A 21,879-nucleotide genomic window follows, 5' to 3' on the forward strand; every position below is an offset into this window, starting at 1 on the left:
GGTGTGCACAGAGAGAGGCCTGTAATGGGGTGGGGGGCTGTTACACTGTAATGGGGTGGGGGGCTGTTACACTGTAATGGGGTGGGGGGCTGTTACACTGTAATGGGGTGGGGGGCTGTTACACTGTAATGGGGTGGGGGGCTGTTACACTGTAATGGGGTGGGGGGCTGTTACACTGTAATGGGGGTGGGGTCATGATGCAACAGGAGTAGGGAGGTGCTGTAACAGGACAGGGTGTGCTGTCATGTTGTAACAGGAGTGGGAGGTGCTGTAACAGGACAGGGTGTGCTGTCATGTTGTAACAGGAGTAGGGAGGTGCTGTATAAGGAGCGGGGGTGCTGTCATGTTGTAACAGGAGTGGGAGGTGCTGTAACAGGACAGGGTGTGCTGTCATGTTGTAACAGGAGTAGGGAGGTGCTGTAAAAGGAGCGGGGGTGCTGTCATGTTGTAACAGGAGTGGGAGGTGCTGTAACAGGACAGGGTGTGCTGTCATGTTGTAACAGGAGTAGGGAGGTGCTGTAACAGGAGCGGGGGTGCTGTCATGTTGTAACAGGTGTAGGGAGGTGCTGTAACAGGACAGGGTGTGCTGTCATGTTGTAACAGGAGTAGGGAGGTGCTGTAACAGGACAGGGTGTGCTGTCATGTTGTAACAGGAGTAGGGAGGTGCTGTAAAAGGAGCGGGGGTGCTGTCATGTTGTAACAGGAGTGGGAGGTGCTGTAACAGGACAGGGTGTGCTGTCATGTTGTAACAAGAGTGGGAGGTGCTGTAAAAGGAGCGGGGGTGCTGTCATGTTGTAACAGGAGTGGGAGGTGCTGTAACAGGACAGGGTGTGCTGTCATGTTGTAACAAGAGTGGGAGGTGCTGTAAAAGGAGCGGGGGTGCTGTCATGTTGTAACAGGAGTGGGAGGTGCTGTAAAAGGAGCGGGGGTGCTGTCATGTTTTAACAGGTGTGAGGAGACGCTGTAACAGGACAGGGGGTGCTATCATGCTCTTACATTAAATCTGTATCTGTATCTGCTTTGTGGTGCCAGCTTTCTACAGAAATGTACTTCTATTCATCATGTGCTAAATGTCATCTAGGATTGTTGAGGGCCACAGACCACCAATCACTCTCTGACGGCATTCCTCCAATAGGGCAGTCAGCAGATCAGAGGTGTAACAACGGCCCGCCCACAACCCGCTGCAGCTGTGACTGTTCAGCCCTGACTCCTGACCCCTGACCTCTAGCTAAGGAGAGGCCCTGTGCTGGAAGAATGTCCTGGCAGCGGGCTGTTGTTACACAGGCACAAAGAGAGTCCTCACAGAACCAGGGAAGGCTGGGGAACACTCAGAACACACTGTCCTGATAGCAGCTCCTTACTGGATCAGAGGGTGCTTCCCAAATTAAGCCCTATTCACTACATAGTGAACCACTGTACACTAGGTCTCATTGAAAGGTGGCACACTTTATGTTATGTGCCATTTGGGACAGCCTCAGACAGGAGAATGGAGCCAGACAGTCATGAGAAGGAGAATTGTGTGAGAGAGAATAGAAACATTGTGCTTTGGGAATATATTTCAATACGCCAATAAAGCAAAGAGACATTGAAACACGCAGGGAGACAGAAGCCCCCAATGAGAACAGTAGGCTGTAAGGCCTCCACACACTTAATAGAGACTGAGAGAGGGAGCAGTTTATAAAGTCTGTTTAAATATCTCTCATCTCATCTTCATCTGCTTATCCGGTATCGGGTCGCGGGGACAGCAGCTCCAGCAGGAGTTTAAATATAAGTTTTCAAATAATAAGTTCAGTAAATCTACAGTTCATGTAAAAAACACTTGATCTAATATGTGATTGGTCCTCCATGTGTCACCAAAACATTATGACCACCTGTCTAATATGTGATTGGTCCTCCATGTGTCACCAAAACATTATGACCACCTGTCTAATATGTGATTGGTCCTCCATGTGTCACCAAAACATTATGACCACCTGTCTAATATGTGATTGGTCCTCCATGTGTCACCAAAACATTATGACCACCTGTCAAATATGTGATTGGTCCTCCATGTGTCACCAAAACATTATGACCACCTGTCTAATATGTGATTGGTCCTCCATGTATCACCAAAACATTATGACCACCTGTCTAATATGTGGTTGGTCTTCCATGTATCACCAAAACACCAACGAGCCAAGAGGTCAAACTAAATATGGTGAAGCTGCGTTTAGTAGTTATGCAGCACACAATTGGAATAAACTACCAGAAGATCTTAGACGTGCCCTGAATATATACATTTATATATCCAGGTTAAAAACACTTCTCGTTTCACGTGTCTATGAATGGGCACTCAAACTTAAACCACACACGTTTTCTTTATAAAGCACATTGAATTGTGTTATATACAATAAACTTGCTTGCTAGTGTTGGTGTAGTGTTGAGGATAGTGTTGGTGTAGTGTTGAGGATAGTGTTGGTGTAGTGTTGAGGATAGTGTTGGTATAGTGTTGAGGATAGTGTTGGTATAGTGTTGGTATAGTGTTGAGGATAGTGTTGAGGATAGTGTTGGTGTAGTGTTGAGGATAGTGTTGAGGAGTGTTGGTATAGTGTTGAGGATAGTGTTGGTGTAATATTGAGGATAGTGTTGGTGTAGTATTGAGGATAGTGTTGGTATAGTGTTGAGGATAGTGTTGGTATAGTGTTGAGGATAGTGTTGGTGTAGTGTTGAGGATAGTGTTGGTATAGTGTTGAGGATAGTGTTGGTATAGTGTTGAGGATAGTGTTGTTGTAGTGTTGAGGATAGTGTTGGTATAGTGTTGAGGATAATGTTGGTGTAGTGTTGAGGATAGCGTTGGTATAGTGTTGAGGATAGCGTTGGAGTAGTGTTGAGGATAGCGTTGGAGTAGTGTTGAGGATAACGTTGGAGCAGTGTTGAGAATAATGTTGGAGCAGTGTTGAGTATAGTGTTGGTGTAATGTTAAGGATAGTGTTGGAGTAGTGTTGAGGATAGTGTTGGTGTAGTGTTGAGGACAGTGTTAATGTAACCAACCTTGGCCATGTTGGGCTTGATGCAGCGGACGAAGAAGGGGTTGGATGCACTCAGTGTGTTCATGAGGGAATGGAGAGAGTCCTGCAGAACAATGACAGCAACACATCACCACAACAACCTCTCAGCACTGTGGAACATTCTGTAGGTGAAGGTTAATCTATGTTCCCTATTTCTACCCATCCAACCAGACGAGCTGTCTCTGGGCAGGTCTGTCCTGACACAGGGACCCTAGGTGTCCTGAATAGTTTGGGGATGAGTCTGGGGATGACAGTTAATCCCCAGCTGTCGGAGTGGTAGTCCAGGGACGACAGACAGATTTCATCCACACCAATCAAATTACAGGTTAAATCTGATCACCCCTATCCCGTAATGAGGATACGCCACACACACACAAACACACATACAGACACACACACAAACACACACACACACAGACACAAACACACACACAGACACAGAGTCTCACTGCTGCTCTCTTTCAGACACAAAGTTTCAGCTTTATTAGTAGTTATATATAAAGGCATACACATGGTAAATCTTGTCCAAGCAGAAACACACTTTTGTCAGTAAGAAAACTTTTGTTTTCTTTTGTCAGTAAGAAAAACATAAAAGAGGAGAGAACTGATGTAAATTAAGTGTTTTGTGTCTGTTTCACTCTCCCTCCAATCTGTTTTTAATCTCTTTTAGGGCCGGTTTAGCAGACACAGATTAGACCTGGTCTAAGAGTAAAAAAGCTCAATGGAGTTTTCTATTGAACTTGATTTATTACTACTAGACTAGGCTTACTCTTTGTCTGCGAAACCGGCCCTTAGTGTTTATTGTTTTTCTACTCCAGGTGTCTATGTCAATCTCTTTTAGTCTTTATTCTGTTTCTCTACTCCAGGTGTCTATGATAATCTCTCAGTGTTTATTCTGTTTTTCTACTCCAGGTGTCCATGTTAACATCTGTGTTTATTCTGTTCATCTACTCCAGGTGTCTATGATTATCTCTCAGTGTTTATGAACTGTGTGATGATGCTGGGTTAGGGTTAGAGGTCAGGGATTAGGGTTCTCATCCTGAACTGTGAGATGATGCTGGGTTAGGGTAAGAGTTCAGGGATTAGGGTTCTCACCCTGAATTGTGAGCTGACTGTGGGTTTTCGTCGGGCAGTCCCCATCTTCAGGGTTTCCTCTCCATTCCTGCTCCCCACACGCTCAAAAAGGTCATAGATAAAGTCATGCCTGCAGCAGACATGGAGCATTGCATTATAATTAATATAGTTGCATCATTTCTGCATTTGTAACACTTTGCATATTCATCTTTTATACTTTTTAAGCAAATCTTGGATTATTCTTTCTTCTCGTTTTGAGTACATGTACCTTCTGAACTCTATTACCATTAAACTGATGACCAGGAGACAGTAAACATACAACACACTAATGAACAGGAGACAGTAAACATACAACACATTGATGACCAGGAGACAGTAAACATATGACACACTGATGACCAGGTGACAGTAAACAAATGACACACTGATGACCAGGTGACAGTAAACCTACAACACACTGATGACCAGGTGACAGTAAACATATGACACACTGATGACCAGGTGACAGTAAACATATGACACACTGATGACCAGGTGACAGTAAACCTACAACACACTGATGACCAGGTGACAGTAAAAACATTTATGCTGAACTCACCTGCTGTCCTTCAGCATATTTAAAATGTCATCTCTGAATGTGTCTCTGTTCTTTTCAAGTATGCCTCTCACATCATACAAAACCTGTGAGACAAAGAGAGGTAGAGCGGTAGAAAGAGAGAGAGAGACAGAGAGAGAGACAGAGAGAGAGAGAGACAGAGACAGAGAGACAGAGAGAGAGAGAGAGAGAGAGAGAGAGAGAGAGAGACAGAGAGAGAGAGAGAGAGAGAGAGAGTGAGAGAGTCAACTCAGCAGACAAAGGGCAGATTAGACTCAACATGTCTCATTACTGTGATTACCTCTCCTGATATAGTAAGAGAGGCTCAACATATCTCATTAGTGTGATTACCTCTCCTGATATAATAAGAGAGACTCAACATATCTCATTAGTGTGATTACCCCTCCTGATATAGTAAGAGAGACTCAACATATCTGATTAGTGTGATTACCTCTCCTGATATAATAAGAGAGACTCAACATATCTCATTAGTGTGATTACCTCTCCTGATATAGTAAGAGAGACTCAACATATCTCATTAGTGTGATTACCTCTCCTGATATAGTAAGAGAGACTCAACATATCTGATTAGTGTGATTACCTCTCCTGATATAATAAGAGAGACTCAACATATCTGATTAGTGTGATTACCTCTCCTGATATAATAAGAGAGACTCAACATATCTGATTAGTGTGATTACCTCTCCTGATATAATAAGAGAGACTCAACATATCTCATTAGTGTGATTACCCCTCCTGATATAATAAGAGAGACTCAACATATCTCATTAGTGTGATTACCTCTCCTGCGTAGTGCTTGATGCCAAACTGGTGATCGGTCACTCTGGGCTTCACATAGTACTGATTGGTCTAAGCAGACAGGATGAATGAAGGAGAGAGAAGGACAGGCAGAGAGAAAGAATAGTTAAAACCCATTTATGATATTTCCTTCAGACAGAGATAGAGAACAGGTTAACTGTCCTTCAGACAGAGATGGAGAACAGGTTAACTGTCCTTCAGACAGAGATGGAGAACAGGTTAACTGTCCTTCAGACAGAGATAGAGAACAGGTTAACTGTCCTTCAGACAGAGATGGAGAACAGGTTAACTGTCCTTCAGACAGAGATGGAGAACAGGTTAACTGTCCTTCAGACAGAGATGGAGAACAGGTTAACTGTCCTTCAGACAGAGATGGAGAACAGGTTAACTGTCCTTCAGACAGAGATGGAGAACAGGTTAACTGTCCTTCAGACAGAGATGGAGAACAGGTTAACTGTCCTTCAGACAGAGATAGAGAACAGGTTAACTGTCCTTCAGCAAACGTTAACTACTTATCAAGCTATGGTCTAAACTGTCTGGGGAGGAAAGTGTTCACTTCTGAATAGCAGAAATACCAGAAGGGTTTTGTACTCACTGCGTGTCGGCTGTGTAATTTCTCTAACAGGGTGAGGTCGGTGCCTTTGGGGAAGCGACTCTCCTCGTTGATCAATGCCAACATGCCTAGCTTCTGATGGGAGGAAGATGAAGACGAGGTGAAAGAATGAGTGGAGTATACCGACTAAAAAACTACAATAACACAGATACGTGTCCAATACTAAAGGCCTTGTTCAGACATCTAGTAGTGAAGTGATTGGGTTTACTACCTTCTCTATCAGATCCAGACATTCTGCATTATCTGACCAGTCAATGGCCTCCCACTGGATCCCCTCTCTGTGGACACATAGAAAAACATTTACATTCAAACAGTGAAAAAAACATTTAAACCAGTCCTCAACAGCATGAGACCAGTCCCAAACAGAGAGATTCCACTTCAGCATGAGGTCAGTCCAGAACTGTGTTTCCCTGCAGTCTGAGACCAGTCCAGAACAGTGAGTTTCCCTGCAGTCTGAGGTCAGTCCAGAACAGTGAGTTTCCCTGCAGTCTGAGACCAGTCCAGAACAGTGATTTTCCCTGCAGTCTGAGACCAGTCCAGAACAGTGAGTTTCCCTGCAGTCTGAGGCCAGTCCAGAACAGTGTTTCTCTGCAGTCTGAGACCAGTCCAGAACAGTGATTTTCCCTGCAGTCTGAGACCAGTCCAGAACAGTGAGTTTCCCTGCAGTCTGAGACCAGTCCAGAACAGTGAGTTTTCCTGCAGTCTGAGGTCAGTCCAGAACAGTGAGTTTCCCTGCAGTCTGATCTGTGTTTGCTTGGCCCACCTCTCACGGTCTCTAGAAGTTAAATGTGAGTTATATCAGACCTGGGTGAATTAGGTCCCCCCACTCACCAGATGGTCTACTGTCCAGCAGTATGTTTTGTGACGAAAGTACACCGATTAGTTTGTTAATTAGAGAAAATATTGTGGGATGGTCAGATTAAGAGTAGTACCACCAGTTCCCTACACTGTGTCTTTCTTAGAGCACTGCACATTTCATGTTTTCTACTTCTGAGAACATTTAAAAAAGTCATATTTGCCTGAGAGTAGGTTTGTTCTAGCTAGCTCCTCTCCTCTCTGGAGGAGATCTTAATGCCAGCAGCTCACTTCTCTACAGAGTGCGGTCACCAGACGTGTACACACAGGCTAAGCCATTTCTTACCTACAGAGAAAACTACACATTGGCTAAGATAACCACACACACACACACACACACACACACATGCACGCGCAGGCATAAACTGTGAGATAGGGAGCAACAATGGGTGTATTGTACATGGGAGGAAATGGGCTGTATCCAACCTGCTGGTCCATTTTAAACATCTGTCAGCTTGTCTGAATCGTAATAGCAGTAAACCAGGGTTCAACACCCCCCCCCCCCCACAGACAATAACAAATACATGCACACACACACACACAAACATATTTACATCTTCCTGACAACCTTCAAGTCACCCAGTCCTCCACTCTGGTTTTCTGCTCCATTTGGTTTTAGTACTTTTTTTTTGTGTTTCTGGGAGGTTTTTAGTATTGTGTTATGAGAAATGTTACAGTTGTTCTACATTCTGCATTATATGGTGGTTATAAGGCTTTGTACAGTTGTTAAAAGGCTGTGACAGTAACCTACCTGTTGTACTCCAGCTGTTCCAGAGAGAAAATGTGTTTGTTGAAATATTCCTGAAGCTTCTCGTTGGCGTAGTTGATGTTGAACTGTTCAAACCTGTTCACCTGGAATAGAGGGCAAACATGGTTCCCTGGAACTACAGACCCAGCCTCACCCCGCCCAGGGTCTGGAACTACAGACCCAGCCTCACCCCGCCCAGGGTCTGGAACTACAGACCCAGCCTCACCCCGCCCAGGGTCTGGAACTACAGACCCAGCCTCACCCCGCCCAGGGTCTGGAACTACAGACCCAGCCTCACCCCGCCCAGGGTCTGGAACTACAGACCCAGCCTCACCCCGCCCAGGGTCTGGAACTACAGACCCAGCCTCACCCCGCCCAGGGTCTGGAACTACAGACCCAGCCTCACCCCGCCCAGGGTCTGGAACTACAGACCCAGCCTCACCCCGCCCAGGGTCTGGAACTACAGACCCAGCCTCACCCCGCCCAGGGTCTGGAACTACAGACCCAGCCTCACCCCGCCCAGGGTCTGGAACTACAGACCCAGCCTCACCCCGCCCAGGGTCTGGAACTACAGACCCAGCCTCACCCCGCCCAGGGTCTTTCTAAACTCTGGCCAAGACAAACTTCATTGCTTTCATTTTTTAGCCAAGTGACAATGATTGACAAGGAGATGACATTACAGTACGGCCTGACTGGACATTAAATCTATACCTCAAAGTTCTCAAAGCCGAAGATGTCCAAGATGCCGATGGACTTGAAGTTGTCCTTCCCTCTGATCTTCTGGTTGATCCGGGTGATGATCCAGGAGAAACTTTGTGAGTACAATGCCATGGCAACCGAGTCACGTGAGTCCACCGCCTGTCAATCACATCAATCCGCCAATGAAAGGGTTAGTTCTCATACAGACCCTCCCAGAACCACAGGAGAAGGGGTATGTCCTTAATATCTCCCAGCTGTAGTGGCCTATGTAGGGAACAGTTCTGAATGTTTCTATATGTGGGTTGTTGAATTTCTCTGTCAAAACGCATCACTTCGTAAGCTGGCAAGTTGATGATGATGATGGTCAACAACAATGGCGATAGAGGACATCCCTGCCTGAAGTGCTGTCAGTAGAAAACAGCCCTGGGGATGAGTTTATTAGCCTTGAGGACAAGGACATTAGCCCTAAGAACGATGTTATTAGCCCTGGGGATCATATTATTTGCCCTTGGGATCATGTTATATGCCCTTGGGATCATGTTATTTGCCCTTGGGATCATGTTATTTGCCCTTGGGACAATGTTATTAACCAAGGGGATGAGGTTATTCACCCTGGGGACAACGATACTAGCCCTGGGGACAACGATACTAGCCCTAGGGACAAGGTTGTTAGCATTGGGGACTAGGTTATTAGCATTGGGGACAAGGTTAATAGACCTGGGGACAAGGTTAATAGCCCTGGGGACAAGGTTATTAGCCCTGGGGACAAGGTTATTAGCCCTGGAGACAAGAATAATTGCATGATGACATTACATATCTAGTGAAAACGTTGTTGTCCTGTACCCACCCATGACACAGAACCTGGTAGGAACTGGTTCGGTCTAGCCCTAATAGTTAATCAGATGTGTTTGTGATTATGTAGTAGTATACCCTGATGATGTATACAAGTGTTACTGTTTAAATGGGTGATTATCTTTATGTAGGAGTATACCCTGATGATGTATACAAGTGTTACTGTTTAAATAGGTGATTATCTTTATGTAGGAGTATACCCTGATGATGTATACAAGTGTTACTGTTTAAATAGGTGATTATCTTTATGTAGGAGTACACACTGATATACAAGTGTTACTTTTTAAATGGGCAGTGGATTGGTATTGTTACATGAATGTTACATACATTCCTGTATTACAGGACCCAATGAGCCCAGACTGTATTTCAGATGTGGGACCGGCAGTCACGTTCAGTGGAGAATAGAGCTGGACAGAAGTGGGGGCTCCCGGATCTCCGAGTTACAGCAGAAGAATGGCTGTTTGTCCAGGATATGACTGGGGGGTTAAACACCCGGAGTCCTATTGTACACAACCCAATGTGTTAGGGTTGAAGGTTTGCATTACACATGAACTAGGATGCCATTAAGGCTGTGATAATGTCCAGCAGAATTAATACTGCGTATTAACAGGGGCTTTGTGACAGAGAGAGAGAGAGAGAGAGAGAGAGGGACACAGAGGGAGGGAGACACACACACACACACACAAAGGGAGAGACATACACAGTGAAAAAAGTATTACCAGCTGATGTCCATCCAGTTCATTTTCTTTGTCTAGTCTAGTCGCCTGCAGAGTGTAAAGCCTAAATATTTTATATGTTTTTTTAGGTTTACCCAAAAGGGATTTGCAGAAAGCTTTGCTGCAAGAAATGTGTTTTAATATCTTCTTCATGACACATTGATTACTTTGTTTAATGATAAAATTTAATTAATAATCTTTGGCTTCTGGGCTTTTGGGCAGACTCAGAGAGAGGGAGGCTCAGAGAGAGAGAGACTCAGAGAGAGGGAGACTCAGAGAGAGGGAGACTCAGAGAGAGGCAGACTCAGAGAGAGGCAGACTCAGAGAGAGGGAGACAGAGAAGTAAACACAGAGGGTGACAGAGGGGGAGACAAAGAGCGTGAGGCACTTTATTTTGTTAATGTTTCTCACTTTAATATTGTTACAAAATCATAGTTCATGTAAAAAAGGTGAGACATGATTTGTCTTTATTTTACATCAACAAAAGCTGCAGTTTAAATTAGGTTTGGTACAATTTTGATACCCTTTGATGTTTATTAATATTGTGATAATGTTTGCAAAGATAATTGATCTACTCCAGAACAGGGGGCGTGTCCGACTAAATTGTGGACGTCCAGAGTTCCGACACAGAGTTCCGGCAGAGTTGCTCCGCAGAGTTTCTCCACAGAGTTTCTCCACAGAGTTTCTCCACAGAGTTTCTCCACAGACAGTGTTGTCTCTAGCCTTTTGGGGGCCCTAAGCAAAATTTGATTTTGGGCCCTCTCTCCCCTTGTCAGTCCTGGACTCCCTAGTGGTCAGTGGCCCTAAGTGACTGCTTATGTCGTTTATGCCTTGAACTGGCCCTGCCCACAGAGTTCCTCCACATGCCCAAAACCTCTGGGTTCTTTACTGGAATCAGACAGATCTAAGAAGAGGCCTGTCAACAGCCAGTCCCTCGAGATATTCCTTGGGCAGTACTCAAAGAAGAATATTTAATTTCTAATGAATTGCCTGATTGAGGATTTTAAATGTAATAGATGAAAACGTTGCATTTCTAACATTCCCTGAAATGACTTATTCATCTGAATTAAAGATCAGAACAGAATAAATCAGTTGATCTCCCATATTCCTACTGAGCATTCCGCAGGCTCCTAGAAAACATAAAGTCAACTTCTGTCTGAGCTTTGTTGTGCTGCTCAGATCATTATCACTGGGCTTTACAGTACAAGGAATCAGACACAAAGAGCAGGAAATGGTGCAAAGTCACGCTAGGGATTCAGAAAGGGGGAGGTACATTATAGGGAGAGAGGGAGTTGAATGGAGAGAAAGGGGGAGGTACAGTATGGGGAGAGAGGGAGTTGAATGTAGAGGGAACGGGGAGGTACAGTATGGGGAGAGAGGGAGTTGAATGGAGAGAAAGCAGGAGGTACAGTATGGGAGAGAGGGAGTTGAATGGAGAGAAAGGGGGAGGTACAGTATGGGGAGAGAGCGAGTTGAATGGAGAGAAAGGGGGAGGTACAGTATGGGGAGAGAGGGAGTTGAATGGAGAGAAAGGGGGAGGTACAGAATGGGGAGAGAGGGAGTTGAATGGAGAGAAAGGGGAGGTACAGAATGGGGAGAGACGGAGTTGAATGGAGAGAAAGGGGGAGGTACAGTATGGGGAGAGAGGGAGTTCAATGGAGAGAAAGGGGGAGGTACAGTATGGGGAGAGAGGGAGTTGAATGGAGAGAAAGGGGGAGGTACAGTATGGGGAGAGAGCGAGTTGAATGGAGAGAAAGGGGGAGGTACAGTATGGGGAGAGAGGGAGTTGAATGTAGAGGGAACGGGGAGGTACAGTATGGGGAGAGAGGGAGTTGAATGGAGAGAAAGCAGGAGGTACAGTATGGGGAGAGAGGGAGTTGAATGGAGAGAAAGGGGGAGGTACAGTATGGGGAGAGAGGGAGTTGAATGGAGAGAAAGGGGGAGGTACAGTATGGGGAGAGAGGGAGTTGAATGGAGTTAGATAGAATTAGAGAGAAAAAGGCAACATTGTTAAGCTGTCTTTTCCAACTACTGTGACAGCTCCCTGAATTTTACTGGGGCGTGGTCAGTCAGGGTGTGGCACTGGGGCGTGGTCAGTCAGGGTGTGGCACTGGGGCGTGGCCAGTCATGATGTGGCACTGGGGCGTGGCCAGTCAGGGTGTGTCATTAAGGTACGGCCAGTCAGGGTGTGGCATTGTTGCATGGCCAGTCAGGGTGTGGCACTGGGGCGTGGCCAGTCAGAGTGTGGCACTGGGGCGTGGCCAGTCAGGGTGTAGCAGTGTGGTGGGGTTTTACCTGCTCTACTGTAAGAGGTGAACATATTTCCTCTCCTCTCAGGATCATGGACCTTTGGGTCAGAACCTCAGACAACTGGAATGAGTCCAGACCCAGAAGATCACTGACGGTACTGACCACTGGAGAGAGAGAGACAGACATGTTACTGACCACTGTGGAAAGAGAGACAAACATGTTACTAACCACTGGAGAAAGAGACAGACATGTTATTGACCAATGGGGTGAGTGACAGACATGTTACTGACCACTGTGGAGTGAGACAGGCATGTTACTGACCACTGGGGAGAGAGACAGACATGTTACTGACCACTGTGGAGTGAGAGACAGACATGTTACTGACCACTGTGGAGTGAGACAGACATGTTACTGACCACTGTGTAGTGAGACAGACATGTTACTAACCACTGAGGAGTGAGACAGACATGTTACTGACCACTGAGGAGTGAGACAGACATGTTACTAACCACTGGGGAGTGAGACAGACATGTTACTGACCACTGGGGAGTGAGACAGGCATGTTACTAACCACTGGGGAGTGAGACAGACATGTTACTGACCACTGGGGAGAGAGACAGACATGTTACTGACCACTGGGGAGTGAGACAGACATGTTACTAACCACTGAGGAGTGAGACAGACATGTTACTGACCACTGGGGAGAGAGACAGACATGTTACTGACCACTGGGGAGAGAGACAGACATGTTACTGACCACTGGGGAGAGAGACAGACATGTTACTGACCACTGGGGAGTGAGACAGACATGTTACTGACCACTGGGGAGAGAGACAGACATGTTACTGACCACTGGGGAGAGAGACAGACATGTTACTGACCACTGGGGAGTGAGACAGACAGATCGTCAGGCAACAGATAGATAGTGTAAAATGCTGTCACTGAACGCCTGACAGCATTTGCCCCCCTGGGTAAGAATAACATTAACTCTGTTCCAACTACTTTTAGAATTAATGTTATATAATTAATGACTCTCCAGTTGGAATTATCACTGGATCTAGTCTGTGTTTGTTTATGACGTCAGATCAGATCCATGGAAAAAAAGTCTTCACATGTTGCGGCATGTTTAGTCGTCCTGTTCCACTACAGTAACGTTTCTCTGTTGGAAGCTGGAGGCAGCGAGAGCGGGGGGGGGGGGGGGGGGTCAGGGGGACACTGAGAGTGGGGGGGTCTCTGACAGCGGGAGGGTGTGGTCTCTGACAGCGGGAAGGGAGATGGGGGTCTCTGATAGCGGGGGTCTCTGAAAGCGGGAGGGGGGGTGTCTCAGAGCAGAAGGGGGGGGGTCTCTGAGAACGAGGGGGGGGGGTCTCTGAGAGCGGGAGGGGGGGTCTCTGTTTTATGAGAAGTCGACAACTATGAACGATGCAGCTGTTATATTATCACTCTTGGTTGATGAGAAATTCAAATGTGGCATAATTTGGATTAAAAAAATATATATTTAAACCTTTTCTCTATTTCTCATAATGATCCTTTTCACATGAATATTGACAGCAGACACTCCCGTGTCAAAATGTTATTGACGACTGCAGGCAGCAGGTAATGAATAACCAACAAAAGAATTCTGAGGCCCTCTTCTCCCTTCTCTTCTCTTCTCACCTCCTTTAGAAGTTATTTGTGCACCTCCAGCAGTCATGAACTCGATGTTTCCCATCAGGAGAACAGCAGACAGCAGCTTGAAGACGTCACGTATCTCCTCCTCACTGAACTCCATCACCTTCAGTGCCTCCTGGCAAAGTGACAGAACACAGAGAGATGAGAAAGCTACTAAGTTCAGACAAGTTTAAACCTGCCAGTCAATCCTCCAGCAGTATACCACCCTACATCCAGCAGGATACCACCCTACATCCAGCAGTATACCACCCTACATCCAGCAGGATACCACCCTACATCCAGCAGTATACCACCCTACATCCAGCAATTTACCACCGTACATCCAGCAATTTACCACCGTACATCCAGCAGAATATCACCCTACATCCAGCAGTATACCACCCTACATCCAGCAATTTACCACCATACATCCAGCAGTATACCACCATACATCCAGCAGTATACCAACCTACATCCAGCAGTACACCACCCTACATCCAGCAGTATACCACCATACATCCAGCAGTATACCACCCTACATCCAGCAGTAAACCAACCTACATCCAGCAATTTACCACCGTACATCCAGCAGAATATCACCCTACATCCAGCAGTATACCACCCTACATCCAGCAGTATACCACCCTACATCCAGCAGTATACCACCCTACATCCAGCAATTTACCACCGTACATCCAGCAGAATATCACCCTACATCCAGCAGTACACCACCATACATCCAGCAGTATACCACCATACATCCAGCAATTTACCACCGTACATCCAGCAGAATTTCACCCTACATCCAGCAGTATACCACCCTACATCCAGCAGTATACCACCCTACATCCAGCAGTATACCACCATACATCCAGCAGTATACCACCATACATCCAGCAGTATACCACCCTACATCCAGCAGTATACCACCATACATTCAGCAGTATACCACCATACATCCAGCAGTATACCAACCTACATCCAGCAGTATACCACCCTACAGCCAACAGTATACCACCCTACATCCAGCAATTTACCACCCTACATCCAGCAGTATACCACCCTACATCCAGCAATTTACCACCGTACATCCAGCAGAATACCACCATACATCCAGCAGTATACCACCCTACATCCAGCAGTATACCACCCTACATTCAGCAGTATACCACCCTACATTCAGCAGTACACCACCCTACATCCAGCAGTATACCACCCTACATCCAGCAGTATACCACCCTACATCCAGCAGTATACCAACCTACATCCAGCAGTACACCACCCTACATCCAGCAGTATACCACCCTACATTCAGCAGTATACCACCCTACATCCAGCAGTACACCACCCTACATCCAGCAGTATACCACCCTACATCCAGCAGTATACCACCCTACATGCAGCAGTATACCAACCTACATCCAGCAGTACACCAACCTACATCCAGCAGTAAACCACCCTACATCCAGCAGTATACCACCCTAAATCCAGCAGTATACCACCCTACATCTAGCAGTATACCACCCTAAATCCAGCAGTATACCACCCTACATCCAGCAGTATACCACCCTACATCCAGCAGTATACCACCCTAAATCCAACAGTATACCACCCTACATCCAGCAGTATACCACCCTACATCCAGCAGTATACCACCCTACATCCAGCAGTATACCACCCTAAATCCAACAGTATACCACCCTACATCCAACAGTATAGCTCTCTACATCCAACAGTATAGCTCTCTACATCCAACAGGAAACATCCCATGGTACTTACCATGATGGTATGTGTTTTAACCCAGGTGTCCTGGCAAACTGTCCTATCTGGCCCTAACGTCACCATGACTACCTAATCCTCTGCAGCAATCTACTGGCTCACCTTATACCCTCCCACAACAAATAATTGCAAGGTTCTAAATGTATGCAATCCAAAATATATACATGATTTAAACTGCAGGGCTCATTATTAAACAACTTTGCACAGTAGGAGCGATCTCAGAAACATATAGATCCTAATAAGAGAACATGGCTCCCTCTGGTGGCAGAATTAAGAAGGTACGGCATGGCCAGTGTAACCAACACGGTTACATACAGCTCCGGAAACAATTAAGAGACCACTGCACCTTTTTCTTTCCTTTCCAAAGTCAAAAAGGAAGGATTTGAGTGAGGAACAGAACGGTAAAATACAGAGACCACTGCAAATCGAATATGTCTGTTCCTCACTCAAAACTTTCCTTTTCAACTTTTTTGGAGGTTAAGTTGTTGTTTGACCAAACACTAGAGCATGAATAATAATGAGGTAGAACAGCGTTAATGATGTGGTAGAACAGAAGACCAGCAGGCTCTGGACCTGGTCGGGTCAGATGCTCTGCTGGGACAGTGGGGTCAGAATATGACATAAACCACATGAACCCAAGCACCCGTCAGCTCATACAGTCTCCACCGCCAAAGCAGTGACTTGGGTTTACTCCAACGACCTGCAGAGTCCCCAGGTCTCAGTCCAGCAGAGGAACAGCAGGTTCACAGCAGGAGCTGCGGCATATGGGACGGGCGTTGCTATCAAGTCAGCATGGACCAAAACACCTAAAGAATGTTTCCAGCACCTTGTTGAATCCACGCCCCGAATAATTCAGGCTGCTCTGGAGGCAAACTGGATACGAGATAGGTGTACCTAATAAAGTAGCAATTATGCCATATAAATCTGTAACATCTAGATTGTTAAACATATAGAACAGTCAGTCTCACCATAACACTGGTGTAGAGCTGCAGGTCATCCAGACTACTGTTCTTTACACAGCCAGACTGACTCAGGTAGTGGTAGGACCCTGGACCCGTGGACAGGAAGTACATCTCTGAAACATATACACACACAGCAATACCTCTAGACAGCTGGGTCAAACTCACACATTGTCTTCAGTAAATGTCTCATATTTTTCTTTATTCCTGGGTAACAGACATGTAGACTTATGTAAACATACAGTATGTAAAGGTATATATACACATGTAGACTTATGTAAACATACAGTATGTAAAGGTATATATAAATGTAGACTTATGTAAATATACTGTGCATGAAGGTGTATAGACATGCAGACATATACCTCTGAGGTCTCTGTCCGCCCCTGCCAACAGAGCATAGAAGATGTGATAATTCCTCTCCCCAGGATTCTGCCTCACCACACGATTCTTCTCCAGTAAATCTGAAGGTTGACAGTTAAGGAAGACAAGATAACTGTAGATACAACCAGAAAGAAATAAACAATTAGTGGTTGGTCAGATAGAAGGTCAGTTAGAGGTTAAAGGTTGTTTGGGTAAAACCTTTAGTGGTTGGTCAGTTAGAAGGTCAGTTAGAGGTTAAAGGTTGTTGCATAAAACCATTAGTAGTTGGTCAATTAGAAGGTCAGTTGGAGGTTAAAGGTTGTTACGTAAAACCATTTGTGGTTGGTCAATTAAAAGGTCAGTTAGAGGTTAAAGGTTGTTGGGTAAAACTGTTAGCGGTTGGTCAATTAGAAGGTCAGTTAGAGGTTGTTGGGTTGGTCAAAAGATACAGTCGATGATGCATCCTCCTTGGATGTTGCCACTCTGGGAGAAGTGGAGATGGATGAACTTCCCAAAGCGGGACGAGTTGTTGTTGTACACCGTTTTAGCATTCCCAAAAGCCTCCATGATGGGACTGGAGAGAAGGAGAAAGACCATAAGACAGAACATCCATGACCTGTAATGGACTATATGGGTAGTATCAATCAACCAGTAAGTCACCTGGTCTCTGGGGTGAGGTGGGGTTAGTGTCATCTGATCTGTATGGTGAGGAGGGGTTAGGATCACCTGGTCTGTGGGGGGAGGTCGGTTAAGGTCACCTGGTCTGCGGGGTGAGGTGGGGTTAGATTCACCTGGTCTGTGGTGTTAGGATCACCTGGTCTGTGGGGTGAGGTGGGGTTTAGGGTGATCTGGTCTGTGGGGTGAGGTGGAGGTGGGGCTAGGGTCACCTGGTCTGTAGGGTTAGGGTCACCTGGTTTGTGGGGTGAGGTGGGGTAAGTGTCACCTGGTCTCTGGGGTTAGGGTCATGTCATCTGGTCTGTGGGGTTACGGTCACCTGGTCTGTGGGATTAGGGTCACCTGGTCTGTGGGGTTAGGGTCACCTGGTCTGTGGGGTTACGGTCACCTGGTCTGTGGGGTTAGGGTCACCTGGTCTGTGGGATTAGGGTCACCTGGTCTGTGGGGTTAGGGTCACCTGGTCTGTGGGGTTAGGGTCACCTGGTCTGTGGGATTAGGGTCACCTGGTCTGTGGGGTTAGGGTCACCTGGTCTGTGGGGTTAGGGTCACCTGGTCTGTGGGGTTAGGGTCACCTGGTCTGTGGGGTTAGGGTCACCTGGTCTGTGGGGTTAGGGTCACCTGGTCTGTGGGGTTAGGGTCAGTGTTGTACCTGCTCTGTATGATGGCCTGCTCCACGCGGGTGGTCTTCTCTGAGGGGGGCGTTCCGGCAGAGTTCTGGCTCATCACAGACAGGAACTGGAGTAGCAACTTAGTGCTTTCTGTTTTACCGGCCCCTGACTCTCCACTGAACACACACACACAGTTTTACAGCTGTCTTCAACCATAGACAAGTCTTAAAAAATCCTATGAGTATTGGACAGGTAAACCAAGTGTTCAAAGAAGAAAATGACCTTTTTATAATAATTACTTTTATAATAATTACTATATTCTAAAATCCTTGATATACAATGACGTCGCGAGTGGAAGCATGTGAGTGTGTGACTGACCTGATGAGAACACACTGGCTGTCATGTCTCTTCCACAGACAACGGTAACACTCGTTGGCCACAGCAAAGATGTGAGGAGGCAGTTCTCCCAGGTGATGTTTACTGTACTGCTCAACCACCGCAGGGGAGTACAGGCCTGAGATCATCTTGTAGGGGTTCACTGCCGCCAGGATAGACCCGATGTTGGTCTGGAAGTGTCAGGAGGAGAGACAGAAATTAACGGGAAGGATTTGAAGAGAGCCATCTGGAGAATAACTTGGCTATAAGTGGGCATGAAGCTGTGCTGCTAGGATAGTACTGTTCTGTAGTACTGTTAACTAGAACTGTTCTATAATACTGTTCTATAGTACTTTTAAATAGAACTGTCTTCCAGTACAATTCTATAGTGCTGCTTCTAGCTCACTAGACTATTAAATTAATCAGTCATTGACTTGTTGTGTAATTCAGTTTGAGGAAAAGTGTGTTTGTGGGTCATTCTGTTAACAACAAGGAAAACAGATTGCAATGCTATTGAACCATCCCACTAAAAGCCTTGATGAGAAGATTAGAAAGAACTGCCTTGATTATGTCCTTTCTAACCAGACAACAAAGTAACTGTGCTGTGTTTACTGGACTGGGATAAACGTGTGAGATGGTTTAATGTTTAAGTTACATGGTTATGTAAGAGTAAAATACACTGTATATGATTGGATTGGCTTGTACAACCACCGGCTGAAAAACAGAGATGTGTAGCAATCTGGACTTAATCTGGGAGCCATTATCATGAGGGAGGAAGAGAAGGTTGACTGTAGTACACTACTGTATGGCAGGGACATATTCTACATTATCATCATAGATGCTGTCTTTCTGGTAGGTTAGGCAAATATATAATGTTTCATTACATAGATGCTGTCTTTCTGGAAGGTTAGGCAAATATAAAATGTTTCATTAGATAGATGCTGTCTTTCTGGTAGGTTAGGCAAATATATAACAGTTCATTACATAGATGCTGTCCTTCTTGTAGCGTAGGTAAAGGTTATGCATGATGGCAGCTTCGTGGAGTTCTGCCAAGGCGGACATGTCCTCCACGCCCTGGATACTGCTGGGATCCATGGGAAACACCTTGTCTCTGTTCAGCTCCGCCTGTTGCACATACACCACCTGGATACACACAGTCAAACAGCTCAGCATCCCCGTTTTTCTTTTTTGGCGGAACCACTTTGGTAGAAGATAATTTACTCCTTATTCCCTTCAGATCCCAGATGCCAAGTTATCTGAATTTTGCCATCCTACACCACTGTAACTGAGTAGATGACAGCTTCTAGCAGGTTTTGTCCTTATGTTGTGTTGAAGGTCTTATCATGACATCCACCCCACAGTCAGTGTACAGCAGGAGTACAGGCCTGAGGGGTTCATAAGGGAGGCAGAACCCAGGCTGGTTCAGACAGCTCAGAACAATGTTGGCTAGGACTACATGATGATGGTCTGAGGGGTTCATAAGGGAGGCAGAACCCAGGCTGGTTCAGACAGCTCAGAACAATGTTGGCTAGGACTACATGATGATGGTCTGAGGGGTTCATAAGGGAGGCAGAACCCAGGCTGGTTCAGACAGCTCAGAACAATGTTGGCTAGGACTACATGATGATGGTCTGAGGGGTTCATAAGGGAGGCAGAACCCAGGCTGGTTCAGACAGCTCAGAACAATGTTGGCTAGGACTACATGATGATGGTCTGAGGGGTTCATAAGGGAGGCAGAACCCAGGCTGGTTCAGACAGCTCAGAACAATGTTGGCTAGGACTACATGATGATGGTCTGAGGGGTTCATAAGGGAGGCAGAACCCAGGCTGGTTCAGACAGCTCAGAACAATGTTGGCTAGGACTACATGATGATGGTCTGAGGGGTTCATAAGGGAGGCAGAACCCAGGCTGGTTCAGACAGCTCAGAACAATGTTGAAATTTATAAGGCAATATAGTAAATCTAGTCTGTAAAAAAGAACAGACAAGAACAACATATATTTAAATGACAGATTTTATTTTGACACAGAAAATCTGAGTTAGCGCTACTAGCATTATATCCTGCTGCTAGCAGAACGGTAATGAAGCCTTGAAAGGCCATCGCTACCTGGACGTGTTCAGGTTACAGTTAATGGAGTGACTGATATTCTGTCTTGACTTTAGCTGTATGACCTCTCCCTCTACCCTCTGTGTTACTGTGCCCACAAACACTCTTCTAATACATGTAACTGGTACCCTGTAGTTCTCTGCCCATCTCTGCTGCCACCTCCATGGCACGGAAAAGCCTGTTAGGAAGATCACTAGTCTGTTGGAAAGTAAATTAGCCTGATGGACAGTAAATGAGCCTGTTGGAAAGTAAAGGAGCCTGTTGGAAAGTAAAGGAGCCTGTTGGAAAGTAAAGGAGCCTGTTGGAAAGTTAATGAGCCTGTTGGAATGTAAAAATACTTTTTTGAAATTAAAGTAGCCCATTTCAAAGTAGAGTGAATTTTCACAATAGGGAAATACAACCCTGTTTCCAGAAAAGTTGTGACACACTGAAAAATATAAATCATTTGCAAATCATTTATCCTTACATTTAATTGAAGTTAGTACTAAAGACAACATATCATATTTAGAAACTGACACATTTTATTGGTTTTGTAAAAATACATGACCATTTTGAATTTGAGGCCAGCAACATGTTTCAGAAACGTTGGTGACAGGGGCATGTTGACCACTGTGTTGCATCACCTCTTCTTTTAACAATACTCTGTTAGCATTTGAGAACTGAGGAGACCAACTGTTATAGTTTTGAAAGTGAAAGGTTTTCCCATTCTTGCTTGATATAGGATTTCCGCTGAACAACAGTTTGGGGTCTCTTTTGTTGTATTTTCTGTTTCATAATGTGTCAAATGTTTTTAATGAGAGACCGGTCTGGACTGCAGGCAGGCTGTTGTAAGACATGCAGAATGTGGTTTGGCATTGTCTTGCTGACAAAAGCAAGGCCTTCCCTGAAAAAGATCTGGATGGCAGCATATGTTGCTCTAAAACCTATATATATTGTTATTAATGGTTTAAGGCAGCCTTAATGGTGCCTTAACAGGCCTTAATGGTCACCCATGCCATGTGCCCCATACCATAGCTTTTAAACTGTATGCTGATAAGAAGCTGAATGGTCCCTCTCCTCTTTAGCCCAGAGGACGCGACGCCCATGATTCCCAAAA

At 45.6% G+C, this 21,879-nt stretch overlaps 1 protein-coding gene across 7 annotated transcripts in view; it reads right to left on the reverse strand.

Annotated features, from left to right (window-relative positions):
• myo10l3 (myosin X, like 3) overlaps positions 1-21,879 on the reverse strand; it is an 84,203-nt gene that overhangs the window by 31,476 nt on the left and 30,848 nt on the right. For all 7 annotated transcript variants that reach the window (XR_004574900.1, XR_003777586.2, XM_034288850.1 and 4 more), the window contains exons 3-18: positions 19,662-19,820; positions 18,681-18,868; positions 18,344-18,478; positions 17,469-17,593; positions 17,022-17,120; positions 16,666-16,772; positions 13,925-14,054; positions 12,314-12,432; positions 8,463-8,609; positions 7,755-7,855; positions 6,360-6,426; positions 6,131-6,223; positions 5,518-5,586; positions 4,720-4,802; positions 4,143-4,251; positions 3,031-3,111 (exon numbers count right to left, since the gene is read on the reverse strand). Coding sequence is in view for 5 of the 7 variants with exons in the window: in XM_034288850.1 (XP_034144741.1) it covers positions 3,031-3,111; positions 4,143-4,251; positions 4,720-4,802; positions 5,518-5,586; positions 6,131-6,223; positions 6,360-6,426; positions 7,755-7,855; positions 8,463-8,609; positions 12,314-12,432; positions 13,925-14,054; positions 16,666-16,772; positions 17,022-17,120; positions 17,469-17,593; positions 18,344-18,478; positions 18,681-18,868; positions 19,662-19,820 (1,812 nt within the window). In the remaining 2 variants the exon portion in view is untranslated. The remainder of the gene's footprint in view (positions 1-3,030; positions 3,112-4,142; positions 4,252-4,719; positions 4,803-5,517; positions 5,587-6,130; positions 6,224-6,359; positions 6,427-7,754; positions 7,856-8,462; positions 8,610-12,313; positions 12,433-13,924; positions 14,055-16,665; positions 16,773-17,021; positions 17,121-17,468; positions 17,594-18,343; positions 18,479-18,680; positions 18,869-19,661; positions 19,821-21,879) is intronic.

This window comes from Esox lucius, chromosome 20 (assembly GCF_011004845.1).
Source record: "Esox lucius isolate fEsoLuc1 chromosome 20, fEsoLuc1.pri, whole genome shotgun sequence".
Classification (NCBI taxonomy): domain Eukaryota; kingdom Metazoa; phylum Chordata; class Actinopteri; order Esociformes; family Esocidae; genus Esox; species Esox lucius.